Source organism: Durio zibethinus, chromosome 15 (genome assembly GCF_047325235.1).
Source record: "Durio zibethinus cultivar Kanyao isolate XHJ-2024 chromosome 15, ASM4732523v1, whole genome shotgun sequence".
In the NCBI taxonomy this organism is placed as follows: Eukaryota; Viridiplantae; Streptophyta; class Magnoliopsida; order Malvales; family Malvaceae; genus Durio; species Durio zibethinus.
In genome coordinates this window covers 16,661,077-16,676,741 of record NC_143176.1, presented here as the reverse complement: position 1 = coordinate 16,676,741, position 15,665 = coordinate 16,661,077, and the positions used below count along the sequence as shown (strand labels likewise).

At 32.1% G+C, this 15,665-nt stretch overlaps 1 protein-coding gene across 2 annotated transcripts; it reads left to right on the top strand.

Annotated features, from left to right (window-relative positions):
- The first annotated feature begins 2,055 nt into the window (after positions 1 to 2,055).
- On the top strand, positions 2,056 to 13,336 carry LOC111301837 (outer envelope protein 80, chloroplastic-like). Of its 2 annotated transcripts, XM_022897838.2 has the most exons (16): positions 2,056 to 2,876; positions 5,856 to 5,949; positions 6,078 to 6,160; positions 6,266 to 6,363; positions 6,505 to 6,574; positions 6,729 to 6,822; positions 7,429 to 7,510; positions 7,638 to 7,673; positions 8,503 to 8,656; positions 8,726 to 8,866; positions 9,075 to 9,145; positions 9,294 to 9,372; positions 9,444 to 9,559; positions 9,814 to 9,961; positions 12,444 to 12,513; positions 13,043 to 13,336. In XM_022897838.2, exons 1-16 carry the CDS (start codon positions 2,238 to 2,240, stop codon positions 13,195 to 13,197), a joined length of 2,130 nt encoding a protein of 709 aa, XP_022753573.2. In that variant the 5' UTR covers positions 2,056 to 2,237; the 3' UTR covers positions 13,198 to 13,336. The 2 variants fall into 2 exon arrangements, with proteins under 2 accessions (XP_022753573.2, XP_089600753.1); XM_089744627.1 differs by lacking the exon at positions 12,444 to 12,513.
- Positions 13,337 to 15,665: the final 2,329 nt, after the last annotated feature.

Here is a 15,665-nt window from a genome sequence, read left to right as displayed (position 1 = left end):
TGATTATTAGCATGAATTTGTTGGATTGCTTAATATTTTATTTGTGTGATTTATTAATTACATGATTATTAATACATTTGCATTTGCATGATTACTAATGTATTTGCATAACTATTATTTATTTGCATGATTCATTAAATATTTGCATGATATTTTTTTACATGTTTATTTTTTATTTATTGTGATATTTTTTATATGATTTTTGCATGACTAAAACTTTCCTTAAATATAATTGACTCTTGAACCTTAGTTTTATTGATGTAGATTTAAAATAACCTTAATAAATATAGATTTGTATAAGTAGCTAAACACATTTTAATAAAAAAGATTAATGGTGATTCTAAGATTTTTGTGTCTAATGGGTAAATTCTTGAATCTAAACATTAAGACATTGTTGAAATTCAAAAACTTTTTGATGAATTAACCAAAGAATCCACGTTGAAAAAGTGCTTCTAAATGTACCATCATTTTTTCTTTTTACATCTAACTTTTTTTTTTCAAAATTTTTTATAAATTAAATTACTTAATTACCTTTATCACAAGTTTTCAAATATCCATATTCAATATGTTTTATGACTTTTTGAAAATCTATTTTCGAAATTTCATATAACTTACCAGAAATCATTTTTAGTAAATAGTGAAATTTTAAGAATAATTACAAAAAAGGAATTTTATTTAAAATTTTTATAAATTAATGTAATTAAAAAAATTATTATTAAAAAATCATAATTTTAAAATTAATAAAAAATTAATTTTACTATTTTGAGCTTAAAGAAAAAATAAAATCTTATTAGACCTTGATTAAATTAAGGATAAAATAATAAAAATAATTTTTTTATAAATTTAATAAATGTAATTTTTTGTATCAATTATTGAAATTTTATAATAGATCTAGTTAAACTGAATTTTTTGAGAAGTTTTTCTATCTATTTATCACGATGAATTTTTTTAATTAGCATACTAAATTTTGATAAAATTAATTGCATTCAATAATAGTATTTGCAAAGCTTAAGGAAATTTCAACTCTTATACAAGATCTTTTAGTTCTTTCATCATGTTTCAAAACATCAAGATATGAAATATTTAATTAGAAGAGTAGTTGATAGTATTAGATATAGATAAAAAAAAGAGCAAGGAATAAAAAAAAATTCTACTAATCAATATTTGTGAGGCGGCCTTTCTTGTATTCTTGTATTAGATCCAAAGGTTTTTTCTTGACCTAACTATAAAGATGATGAATCTATTTCTTTTTCTTTTTTACTCTTGTCCTGTCGCTCTACTTTTGTGAATACCGTTTATAATAATTGATGTCTTAAGATTTTATTCTTTAAAATTAAAATAATAAAATTAACTTTTATTAATTTTAACAATTATAATTTTTATTATAATAATTTTTTTATTACACTAATTAATAAAATTTTTTAATAAAATCTTTTTTTGATAAATTTTCTTAAAAATTTCAATCCACCGTAAAAATGAATTTTTGTAAGATTTTATAATTTTATCGAAATAGATTTTATAAAAATTATAAAATTTATGAAATTTAAATATTTGAAAATTTACTAGGATGTTTAAATAATTTTTTTTTAAAATTTTAAAAAATATAATAAAAAAATCGTGGTGCATTTATAATCACTCTATCAAAGACCAAAAGCTTTTTTTTTTTTTTTTGGAAACAGAAACAACCTCAAAAAAAAGGTATATATAAAGTTTTTTTTATTTTTTTAAAGGATTTTGTTTTAAATCTCCGAGAAAAATTGGAGAAGTGTAGGTTGTGTGTTTCTCACTCGCTCTGGCTCACTCTTTTAAGACACTGACATCTACCTGAAATCATTGAAATTTTTTCACCAACTCATATCTTTCCGTCACAATCGCCAAATCTTACTTTTTCTTTTCTTTTAAAATAATGAAAGCGAAAACTCTTGTTTTGACAGAAATATATAAAAAAGCAATAAATAATGCCTTGGGAACGGCGTTCTGCAGATCTTACAAAAAAAATTATGATAGTAAAATCTGAAAATCCTATATTTATGTTTTTCATTTCCCTCGTAAACCATTGAATAACAGTTGGGTTACTAGGGTTTATGTTGTTCTTCATTTTCCCTTCTAAAATGGCAACACGCGTCAAATTTCATCCCCCAAAATTATTTCCGATTAGCCATTTTAAAATTTTTTTTTCATAGTATTTTGCAATCAAACTCAATCCTATTTCTTAATCTCCAGTTTTTGCATCCGCAATGCGTCAGAGCGACGGTGTTTCCTTCACCTCCTCTTCAATCAAAATCCCTCTCCTCTCTTCCAACCTTTCTCTCTCACAAACCTTAGCCTCTCAGCTTGCCAGAACTCGTCTCTCGGCCTTCGAACTCATTCACTCGCTCAGGAATCGCTCTTATGTAAAAAATTACCCGACTCGATCAACCGAGTCAACTCAGTCCGAGTTAGGAATCCGCTCGCTTATCAGAAGCTCTCCCCTATTATGCTCTGCATCGCTGTCTCTTACGACTCAGAACCACAACATTGGTAGATCGCCTCTGCTGTATTCCGCCTCGTTGTTGCTGACTCAACCGGGCTCGGCCGAGTTGACTCAGTCCGGGTTGGAGGTGCCGCTGAAGGGACAGTCGGCTGCGGCAGGTGGATACGACGAGGAGAGGGTCCTGATAAGCGAGGTTCTGGTGAGGAATAAAGAGGGAGAGGAGTTGGAGAGGAAAGACCTCGAAATGGAAGCTCTTACAGCGTTGAAAGCTTGCCAAGCCAACTCGGCATTGACGGCCCGGGAGGTCCAGGAAGATGTTGATCGGATCATTGATAGCGGCTACTTCTCCTCGTGTACGCCTGTGGCTGTCGACACGCGGGACGGTATCAGATTGGTGTTTCAAGTATGTTATCTAAAGCTATTTCATTTTAATTAGAGCTTTTTAATGTCTCTATCTTTTTCCCTGTAAGTTAGATGATTGTATGGATTTTGGTAATTTTCCTTGTATATAATGCTTACTTGGTTGGAAGAATCTTAGGATATAAAAATTGAGAATTGGAGGATTAATTCGGGTGATGTGGAGTTGAGTTGCTAGATTTTAGTTAATTGCAAAAGAGAAGATTCCATTTGAACCAAGAAATTGGCATTGGAAACTGAATTTTGTCTCAAGGCCTTGTAACATTATTTACTTTTAAATCATAGAAATTGTTTGTAAATTGGTTTTAGTTTTAATGTTAACCTTGGTTAGTGACCTTGACAACAGAAGGAACTTTATTTTATTTTATTTGGTTTGTTTAGCCAAATACTCTTTAAAGATTACTTATTATCACGAGTCAAAGAGGGGAAACCGTGAAAAGGGAGCTTGTCAAAGAGTGAAGGATGATTTTGGAAAAAGAAAAGTATGAAAAAATATATAAAAGAATGAATTTAATTTTTTGTGCTGGCAATTGTGCTATGGTGGTGGATAGGATTGAGATGGTACTTATTGTGGTGTTTAAGACTCGTCATTAGATGCTAACAGTAGAAAATGTTTCTTTTTCATGGACAGACATTTTCTTTTCAGGAACTTGTTTTCCATCCTAATGTAGCTCGATTGGCTTCTTAATACTTGTTGGTAATATGTACCTTGTGTTCTATTATTATTTATTATAAAACTTTTATCACTCTTTAAAAATAATTTCATGTCTTCATACATATTTACAAATTATTTGCATATATTGATACATGTATACATATAATATACGTGTGTAATGTACATTTATCAGTAAGTGTTCCAAATTGCAGTTATAATTGAGTAATTTGGATGTAATAATGCTACTTGCTGGTGTTTTGGGGTGTGTGTGTGTGTATCTATATATATACATATATAAGCATTTCAAATTGCAGTCACAAGAAAGTACATTTGTTGTTGTTGGGGTTATCGTGGATGTAACAGCCCTATTTGTGAACAATATGGTCGTGATTTTTTTTTCTGCCTTGTGTGATCTGCTACTCTTAATGTGTCCCACCAACTGTTTTTTTAATTATAAAATTTAAGTAATTTATTACATTTTCCTTCCTTTAAAAATTATAATATGTAATTAATCTTTTATAAATGAGGCTTAAGCTAAAACTTTTGTGAAGACTATGTTATTGTTTTGCCTTTGATTAAATTTCAATTATGCTTCTGTCAGAAAAAGAAAATTTTCAATTATGCTATTTTATATTATTAAAAATAGTTGGTATTACTTAATAGACTCCTTGTTCGATTATACCAAAACCTTAAGAAAGCGATAAATTGTAAACACTAGTAAATAAGCTTGCGCCAAATGTATATTTATAACTTAATAAAGCTAAAAATTGGGCAAAAAATTATAAATTAGAAAATTTGAGCAAAAAATAATTATGAAAGGGCATAATTAATAGTATTTATTTTGGTTAAAATAATTAAGAATAATAATATGGTTCAGCTGTATATTGCATGTTGGTTAAAAGCAAGTATATGAAATATATAGTAATTTTTTTTCCAATTAAATCAAGTAAAAATATGTTAACTAAAATATACAATCCACAGCCCTAAAATATTTTCACTCCCTCCCAAAACAATGATTCCCTCATAAATTTTACACATAATTCAGAATTCTCTCCATTTAACCTTTATTTTCCTACCAAGTCCCAAAATTTCACTTATCCTTCTCACATAATTTATTTTACACACCCCACATCTCTGTCAGCCCCTGATCTTGACATTTTCCTTTTCATTTATGTTTTATTATTGAGAAATTATTTGATACACTATCAGTGAAGTTTTTTAACTCTACAAACAGGGTTAACAGGGTGACACATATCCTATTTCTTTTTTAAATTAGTTTTTTATTTTTTTAAATATACACTTAAGGGTAAGTGTCACTCTGTTAACCTCACTTGTGGAGTTAAAAAACTCCACTGTTAGTATACTTGATAATTTCTCTTATTATATATGTATGTGTAAGTATATATATTCGTTTTTTTTATTCGTAAGAGGGCAAATCCCTTGCAAGGGGAAGGGGGATTGGCGGGATCAGAACCCACACCCACATGCCTTCCTAAAAGATTTTTAGCCACTAGACCAAGAAGCAGAAGGCAAATATATATATATATATATATATATTCTTGATAAGAACAAATATCTGTGTTGTACCTAATAAGAGACGCTCTCATGTCTCTACCCACTTTTGCCATTTGAATCTGTCTCTAGTGGCAGTTCCCATTCAATCACCGTTATCCAAAGTTGTCTTTTTCAAATGCTGTCAAAGCAGCAGATGTATCCTCATCTTCTTCCTTGAACAAGCACCTTACCAGATCAGTATTCCACCTACCTTAGTCTGTGTCATGTAGTCTCCATTTCCATCAAGGAAATAAGTGTGATTCAAATTCTCTGGGCAATAGCAGCCTATTGCAGACACAGAGGCTGCTGCTGCCACAGAACAGAGGCTGCTATGTCAATATACATGCATACACACACACACACTTTTCTTTCTATGATTAGTGTGGAGTTGGGGGCTTGGGATGGTTGATCTCTTTGGCACTAGTCTACTCGTTTCTGTTAAAAGAATTCAGGGGGATTGGAGGTGAATTGCCCGCATTGTGCCCCCTTCCTTCTGCCTTTGTTGGCATCTGTTTCCAGAAAAGCAGAGCACATGGTTACTTCACAGAGTGTTGCTAGGAAGACTTCATAGAATGAGATAGCCATATGGAGTGAGTAAAAGGAATAAAGCTGGTTTTGGCTGGTCTTTCACATCTGTCAGTTTCTTTTCATTGTCAGTTGAACATGTTCCTGGTTTGGGCATTATAAGCCTGTATCTTTGGCATTTATAGAAAATAATATGCTGATTTGATTGAAATTGGGTTCTTGTGGCATAAGGTGGAACCGAACGAGGAGTTCCATAGATTGGTCTGTGAAGGAGCCAATGTTCTTCCCTCAAAGTTTCTTGAGGATGCTTTTTGTGATGGGCATGGTATGTGTTCCTTTTGCATTCTTAAGCATGGATGTATGTACATTTTAGATTCTTTGCTTGATGAGCTGCTTTCTAATTTTGTTATGGGAGGCCTTCATTAGTTTCACTTTTGGTGTCAAGTTGTGCAGGAAAAGTGGTAAATCTCAAGCGTTTAGATGAAGTAATTAATTCTATCAATGGATGGTACACTGAGCGTGGTCTTTTTGGCATGGTTAGTGCTTTGCCTTAAATGATTCTTTAATTTGTATATGCAAATGTTCTCTTCATTAATCTTTGAATGCAATAATGTTGCATGAACTGTTCTTGTACCTTATAGGTTTCTGGAGTTGATATTTTTTCTGGAGGTATTATAAGGTTACAAGTTGCTGAATCAGAGGTCAGTGATATATCCATATGTTTCCTTGATCGAAAGACGTAAGAACCTCCTGTCAGTTTGCTTTACCTGCACTTGGGTGTGAATTTATTCAAATAGTGGCGCATTCACAAATGTGCATATCAAACTTTTGAGTTTATTAGTGTTAGGATATGACTAGAAATGCTTCATTATTGTCTCAGTGGTGAACCAACTAAGGGGAAGACAAAGCCTGAAACAATACTTAGGCAACTCACAACCAAAAAGGGGCAGGTGTGACCCTTGATCTAGCTTTTATACATAGATGGGTATTTAATTGATTACAAGTCATAAAGAATTGTCTATCCTAATCCAAGAATCATGCCCATGGAAAGTGCAATTTGTCCTGATTAGCGTGGGTTGCTTCATTTGAATTATCCTCCTGTAGGTGTATAGTATGCTTCAAGGAAAAAGAGATGTGGATACTGTGTCAACTATGGGTCTCATGACGGACATCAGTATCATTACTCAACCTACTGGAGGTGAATGAATATATCTTGCAAAGACACATGCATGCACAAATATTAAATATTGTATTCTGACATATGCTTAGCTGGTTGACAAAATGTTTAGGCTAATTCCCGAAAAATGTATTGGATGTGCAATCTCCTTCTGAGTTTTTAGTCAGTTGTTTCATGCCGAGGACCTTACCTGATTTAAAGCTGAATTTTCAGACACATAATAATGCTATAACAACAATGCGTACTGAATTTTATTCTGGAATATTATTATGGACTAACATTTACTGTAATGATGTCATAGTAAATATTATGCAATATCAAGAATGTGTACTGAATTTTATTCTGGATTACTGCTATGGACTAAAATAACTGTAATGATGTCATAGTAAATGCTAGAAATAGCAAATTAAATTCTACATTCTGTATGCTCCTTCCAATTGTTATTGATGGAAAGCTTTCTTAGTTTTCCTTTACAGGATTTGATTTTTATTGATTCATAAAGCATCACATGATATGCTACCTTTTGTTTGTAATCATTTGCAAGTAAAGGTGCTTTCGTGTTAATATTTTGAGAGCTTTTCTATGTATTTATTTGTCTATTATCATTTTGATTGTGCCACATTGTAGATGCTGGTAAGGTTGATTTGCTATTGAATGTTGTTGAACGTCCAAGTGGTCGTTTTTCTGTTGGTGGTGGAATATCAAGTGGGTAAGTTATGCTAGTTAAATTGCAATAACACCTGTGCTGGCTTCTACCCTCACCTTGCCAAAGCTCATACTTATTTATCTATGGTTTATCTAAAAGAACATTTATTTAAGTATTTTGAATATTGTAGGATTACAAGTGACCCTCTATCAGGACTTTTTGGAAGGTAACATTGCATGGTTCTTTTCTGGCTAATTCAGTTTTTCCAGTCATCTCTCTCCATCTGGGGTTCATTGTGATTTGTGCAGATGAATGATAAGTTTCATCTCAGAGAATTTCTTTTCATCCTTTGGGGAGCAAATTCAATTTTTGAATGGAATGTGATTCACATTGGTTAATTTGTTCCATTACTTATATCAGAAGTGTGCAAATTTTGTTATTACTTTGCATACTGCAAGCAGGATTTGTTTTAAGGAATAAATTTGAATGAAAAGCCAACCAACAGTTAGGTTTTGTTGTTACTGAGTACACTATCATTTTAAGAATTAATTGGCCTTGCATTGCTGGTGTCGTGAGAGTCTGTAGTCAATTGCTTTGGTTGTCAATCTTGTGGACTGGTTTCTTATTTCTTAGGGGTTCTTGTCAAGAGGTAATGTGCATCATAATTGATAAAATAGAAGTTTCTTTCCTGGTGTTGCATGTATCAGAACCAGGGTACTTTGGTACTGAAGGAGAAAATCATATTTACTATGATGTGTTTTATTTGATGCTTTTTCTTTCTAATTTTTTTTTCTCTCATCTTGGCTTCTTATTCTATTCCTGTTTCCGGAGTGCTAGCTATCTTATATGCTACTGCACATGTATTGTCTTGTTATGCCACTATGAGCCTTCAGCTTTTCTCAATGCCTCCTACTATTATTGAGACAAAAAAAAGAAAGGAATTTATATTCTGCTATATATATGTGTGTTTGTATATATATATATATATATATATATATTATGACATGTGATAGTCTGTTTATCTTGTCTCATACTCTGTTATTTCCTATGTTCAGCTTTGCATACTCTGATAGAAATTTGTTTGGAAGAAACCAAAAGCTTAATATTTCCTTAGAGAGGGGCCAAATTGACTCTATATTCCGCATTAACTTCACAGACCCATGGATTGAAGGAGATGACAATCAGACATCTAGAACAATAATTGTCCAGGTGGGTTTTGCTTTTACTTTTTGGATGTTTGGAAGATTGACTATTTATCTGTGCTGTTTTGTTTGTTAGAATTCAAGAACCCCTGGGACACTTGTGCATGGTAACCAACATGACAATAGCAGTCTGAGCATTGGCCGTGTAACAGCTGGTGTAGAGTTTAGTCGACCAATCAGGCCAAAGTGGAGTGGAACAGCTGGGCTTATATTTCAGGTGCAGCATGTTACTTCATTCAATAGCTTGTTTTTCTTCTCAATTAGGTATCTGTTCTCAGTTTTCTTCAAAGCAAAGTTTGTAAAAAGTAGCGCGTTAAATTTAGTTTTCATTTTGAATCTGAATTTTATTATTTTTTTGTTGGGATTAAGGCTTATGTCTCAGTTATATGATTTTTTTTTTTTAATATTTGATCCCAATATTCTAGCATGCTGGTGTTCATGACGAAAAAGGAAATCCAACTATTAAAGACTTCTATAGCAGCCCACTTACAGCAAGGTATTTATCTCTGATGCCTCGTGTTGTATAGCTTTTGTAAGATTGATTACTCTGCATAAATTTGCTGTTATTAATACTATTATGGTTTAATTTGCTTGCTTCTAATCTTCTCTTAAATCCTCTTTTCTTAATTAATTTCTTAATGTAGTGGTAAGCCTTATGACAATATGTTACTGGGCAAATTTGAAAGTGTCTATACTGGTTCTGGTGACAAAGGTTCCTCCATGGTTAGCATCTGTACCCTGTGGTTTTCCATTACTTATTATATGGATGGGCCTCATTTCTGTTACCTTTGTAGTTTGCATTTAACATGGAACAAGGACTTCCTGTCATGCCTGAGTGGCTGTTCTTCAACAGAGTGAATGCTCGTGCTAGTAAAGGTGTTGAAATTGGTCCTGCTCGCCTTCTTTTAAGGTATTATGCTTATTATGTACCTTTTTTTTACACAAGGAGCAACATATGATAATTCCTATGGTGTGTATTGGGTGGATAATCATTAATTGGCAACTCTATTTCTCTTAATTTGTTTTCTAAACTTCCAAGTTTTCCACAGTTGCTTGGTTTGACCCTGAGCTTCAATATTTATCTCAAGAAAGAAATTAATGGAGAGAGAAAGGGGGAGATAGTTTTGGTATACTTTGCTGATTTGCTCTGTTTTTTATTGCTAGATTGTCTGGTGGGCATGTGTTGGGTAATTTTTCTCCTCATGAGGCATTTGCTATCGGGGGAACAAACAGCGTGAGAGGTTATAAAGAAGGTGCTGTAGGCTCTGGTCGGTCTTATATGGTTGGCTCTAGTGAAGTTTCTTTCCCAATGGTAAGTGCTTAAAAATTCTGCCTCTTTTAATTTTACATAACTTGTGCTGCTTGCCATGGGGTTTGCATGTCGTATTCCCTTCTTTTGCCTTTGTTTAGGACTCTTCACCTTGATTCTATGTGGTTTTGAGCTTTATATAGTTTTGTGATTATTAACTGCCTGGTGTAAAGCTAGATATACATTAGGAACTCCTAAACATCAATAAGGATTCTATATACAGAGAAGTTTTAAATGAGAGAAGACCAAATATTGGCAAGTACCGACTCTGGTACTTGTATTGGTACTTCAAACTCGAAAAGTTAACTCACCACATAACATATATAAAATGTGAGTCCGATAAAATCCATCTGAATGAAAAGCTATTTCCCAAATGCATTAACTTCCAAACTTAATTTACAAAACTGATGTGCTTTTGAAAACGTGAATCAGACGAGTTTTCTTTCATTTTGCTAGCCTTTTTAATTAGTACTTAATAATTTATCTGAAAACATGGTTCTAAAACACAATATCAGTGAAAACTTGTTTTACAGAATTTCAATTAAAATGTTTGTTAAAAATTGTTTCAAACTGATGGCACAAAAAATAGAGGAATAAGTTCAAGTGGATGGCAGGAAATACGTTTTTTTATTTATGCTTGACTCTAGAATGTCATGTTGTTGAAACTGGAAGTCAAAATCAAGTGATGCTAGTTGAAAGTTTATTCTAAGCTGAACCACATGATGCTAGTATTGATTGTACACATTAAGGTGCTTAATTTTGTGTGCGGTGCTGCTTATATAATTAAGCTAATTAAAATAATTAAAAGTGTACCATAGGAGACTTATCTATAAGGCTGAGATGTGGCAGAAACATTGACCTTGAGATTGGTTTTTGCCCTCCCTAAGCAATATCTCAGATGAATCATTCTTTTTCGTGGAAAAAAAAAGTATTATCTCAGATGCAAATATGTTTATTGTGGTGTTCATCTTTTGGATTCAATAGCTAGTGGTTTCTGTAACCTTGTATGTGAACTACGAAAATTGAGTGAAACATGCAAATTTTACCAGTTAAATAGTGAGTAAGTTATATTCTAATATACTGTATGAGAAGTGTATTATGTTAGTATTTTAAGTGGTTGTAATTAGAAAAATAAGTGTGAAGTTTCCTAGAAACCAATTTGGAGGGAAGCGATGTCAAATGAACCCCTAAGCCTATATTTATAGGCAATTCTAATGAGATTAGTTTGCATTAAGCTGCCAACTTATTTGACACTTGTTTGCAAAGTGTTTTGAGGTGTTAATCAAATGACAAGTGGGTTTTTGATAGCAAAATATGGATGCTAGTTGTTGGCATATGGCTTTCCATGTGTCACAAGTTCTATTTTCTTATTAATTAATTTTAGTTATTTTCCAACTTCACCTATGTGAGTTGAGATCCCTTGATCTTGGTTCAACGGGAAAACATGCCACTGAATAGTTGGAAGCCTTGCGGCTTGCTATAATTCTATCCCTCTTTTAGTGTAAATATTATGGTGAAAGTTGTGCATATTCTAGTAGTTGGGAATTGGGAGGTTGACTTTGTACTCTTAATGAGTTTCATAGCCATTCTTTGTGGTGTATGTTTCATGCTCACTTTATGAAACTCACCTAGTACTCCGGTGAAGGTGGCCCTCCCTCCCCTTTTCTATGAGAAACTTGGGCAATGTCTCGAGCAATTGTGAAGTTCATGTCCAAGGTTTTGTGGACTATTGACTATTGAATCCTATAAACTGGGAAACTGTTTTTGGTTTGCTTGTAGCCAAGATAGCGTCTAAGAGGGTTGGTAACTGGCTTTTAAGGACAGAGTTCCTGCTTACGTCTCTGCCTTAAAGATAAGCTTTCTACTATGCATCTTAATTACATTAGTTAGTTTAGTTAGCATAGTAACACTTGAGAGTCCAACAATTGGATTTATGGATGGCTATTGACAGATTCTATGCATTCTGTTTTCTAAATTTCAAGTGTCAATCATAAGAAATGATATTTTTTCACGACAGTGTTGAATATCATAGTTGAGTTTCGTGAGTATTAAACCAAGAAAAGATTTCATTGAGAGGGTTACTTCTTCAAATTGATTTAGATATAGATATTGATGTTCTATCACCAAAGTTTGCAAATATGCTAAACGTAAGGCAATATGCAGATCCTAATTCCAGGATCTTCCTTTTGTAGAACTGGATGCATATCCCCATCTTATGTAACCCATTGCCTAATGAGTTTTAAATAAGCCCAACATTCATTGGTAAAGAATATGACTTGTTGGAGAAAAAGAGCATTAGATGTGAAGGCTAATGATCTAATGCTGAACTTTTATTGATGAAGGTAACTGCATTGGGTGTGATGTTATTCTCTTATTCTGGAACTCATAGGGCTTGCATAAGGTTATAAAGAGATAAGAATTAAAGAACAAGATTAACAATATGTGAGAATTCTACTAATTGTTCTATTCTTTTGCTGTTGTGCAGCTGGGGCCTGTGAAAGGAGTTATTTTTGCTGATTATGGACATGATCTATGGTCGGGCCCCAGTGTGCCCGGTAAGATTATTCTGGTTAATCTGTCTGATCTCTGATGCATTTTGTTTTTGTATTTTTATTTATTCTGTTTTGGTAGAAAAAAGGAATTTTTTTTTTTTTTGGGGAGGGGGGGTGGTGGGGGAATCAAATGTTCAGGATGGCCTAGAGGTTGATGCCAATGTACAAACAACTAAAGCTGGCAATTGGGCGGGTAGGAAGAAACTTCGGGTCATTTCAAGTTTGGATCATTTTGGATTCAAATTATTGTGCTTCAAAATCAAATCAATTAAATTTTGAATTAGTCTTCCTGGTAGTTCAAGTTTATACCGTTATGGATTTTGGGTTAATTCAAATTCTGAGTCGTTTTAGATTTGGGTAGATGGATTCAAATGGTTAACTTTAACTAATTAAAGAAGATTTGGTTGGGTTTTTTTTGGGTTTGGACTTTGGATCAGTTTTGTCAGGTCTAGAAACAGCTTAATGCTTGTGAAATTTCTGTCCTCTTAATATTTCTTTCTTTTCTCTAAACTTTCTCTGTTGTGCTTTTTAGGTAATCCTGCAGGGGCAAGGTCTAAGCCTGGAGGTGGATATGGATATGGGTTTGGCATTCGGGTGAACTCACCTTTAGGGCCTTTGCGTCTTGAATATGCTTTTAATGACAGGCGGGCAAAGAGGTTTCACTTTGGGATTGGCCATCGAAAATAAGAAGAGGTTTCACACTTTGGGTTGTACATTGAAAACCATGGTGCCTTCTGCATCATAGGATTCTTGGATGCTACTTGCCCTTCATTAATTGCCAAAATAAATAAATAAGTAAAAATCCCTATATTTACTGGGGAATGCACATGGTCGTCCTGATAATTTTCTATATGCGTGTCTGAGTCACGTTGGGATCGTTGAAGTAAGTTTGATCTTTATTGTGGAAGATTGAACAAAAAGATTAATTGCTTGAATTGAGGAACCAGCGCAGGGGCCAAATATTGATTAAAATAGTAGCTTTCGAAGTTGAGGTGGCAATTGTGAACAAGAAAGGAAAACAAAATGGATAAAACATGAAATATGAGAAAAAAAAAAAAGATAAAAAACAATATAATAAAAAAATAATATTCCTTTTTTTTTTTAATTGCTTGAACTTGGGTTTTCTTCATTGTCTCTCTTAATTATTTTACTAAATTCTTAGAATAAATGTTGATTAACTAAAATATCAAATTTGTATTTTTTTCTTCAAATTATTCTTAGTTATAGTCATTTTTTTTTTAGAAATTTAAGTAAAAAGTGTAATAAAAGAGAATTCGTAAAACAACCAAAAGCTACTTTACCCGCAAGAAGCTAAGAAACTCTTTAACCCAATAAAATGCTCAAATCTTATAAAAGGAAATGTTGAGATCAAAAGATCGAAAAAACTTTTAAGAATAGATTTTTGGTAAAATTATAAGAGAAGCTACGGTAAAAGAAAAAGCTTCTTCAACTAATAGAGGATGAATGAAGAACTTATTTAACCAGGTCTTGATATATACCTCAAAGTTTTGGTGAGGCTTGTTGGGGCTTTTACCCCTTCATAAATCCAAAAGAAAAAAAAAAAAAAAAACTAAATCATTATTTCTTACCTTTGTGCTTTTGATATTTCCAATCTTGACCGTAACAAACCAAACCAGTTTTAATTACTGGCTATGCTGTTTTTGCATGTAACTTCTATGAAGACTTAAGGGTTTGAGGAGTCTGCCTGTTACCATGAAAATTGGCATTTGGCAGAATTGGTTCTGTTTCTTTCCCACTAATATTTGATATATAATTAATTAATTAGGATCCCAACTAATATAATTGCATTTAGATTCAATTTTCATATAAAAGACTTTCATTCGGTTTTATATAAAAGTTTTAATATGATGATTTACATGATCACACATGCTAATTTGTAACTCAATCATTAGATTCAATTTTTTTTCCTACTAAACAGAGCCTTAATTTAACACTTGAGAGAGAATCCATTTTGATTAATTAATAAAAGAAGTAATGACATAAATATTGATTAATGTATCACCATTACAATAAAGAGTAAAGATTTCCTGAGAATTCATAGACATGTCATTAGCTGGGGAGAGAGGAACTCTATATTTAGATTATTGAACCGTTATTCGCAGTGAAAAAAATCACTGCTACTTTGTACAGTAAAGATCCTTTATTTCATGTGATTAATCAGTGTCAACAATTTCTATGTAAGATTGGGATATTAGGATTATATATATATATAGAAAAGCTAAATTTTGTACTGATTTTTTTTGAGTAATTAGGCATTTAGTGGAAATGAAACTCATGGTGTGTTAGCTATTCCTCCATCGGGAGGACAATGTTAAGGGTTGCAAGGTCTAGGCTGTAAGTGGCGGATCCCCACTCTTCTGCATTAAACAAAAAAAAATATCTTAGAAATACATCTACCTACCTACATTAAACTTATATCGTAAACATAAAAATATAGACATTTCATTTTATTCGAGATCCAATTCAATTGAATTTGGACTCCCTATAAGTCCAATTGATAAACTTTGTTTTTTTACTTTATATTTTTATTGATATTGTATTTATCTATGTATATTTTTATTTTTTTTGTTTTAATTGATTTACTAATTAATGATTTTATTGTTTCTATGTTTTATGAGTTGATCATTGATAACATAAATTAATCATTTTAGTCACATGAAATAATTCTTTAATATATATCATTGTAATAGTTTAGCTTAATCTTTGTAGTTAGTTTTTCTTTTGTATTTCTTCTTCTAGAATTTTGTAATTATTATTCTCAAAAACTAATTTCAAATCAAATATAAATCAGTTGCATACTTTCCCCTGATAATAAGCATTATGTGATTTTTTTTAACACTTTGAACACTTCATTTGGATTTCTCACCTATAAAATTAGCTGATTTAAAAAATGATGAAACTATCAGTAGCTCATGATTAAATTACCAAAAAATTGTTCACATTGACTAATTTCTATTTCAAATTGATTTAATCTTTCTCAATAGTTTTAAATTACTCAAAATTTTTTGTCATGTACGTAGTCGAATGACATAATATAAATTATTTTAAGTAGAGAATTATCAAGTGACGTAAAATTAATTATTTTTGGTGAATTTTTCAAGGTCTGACAAAATTCATTAAAATCATCTTTTGAA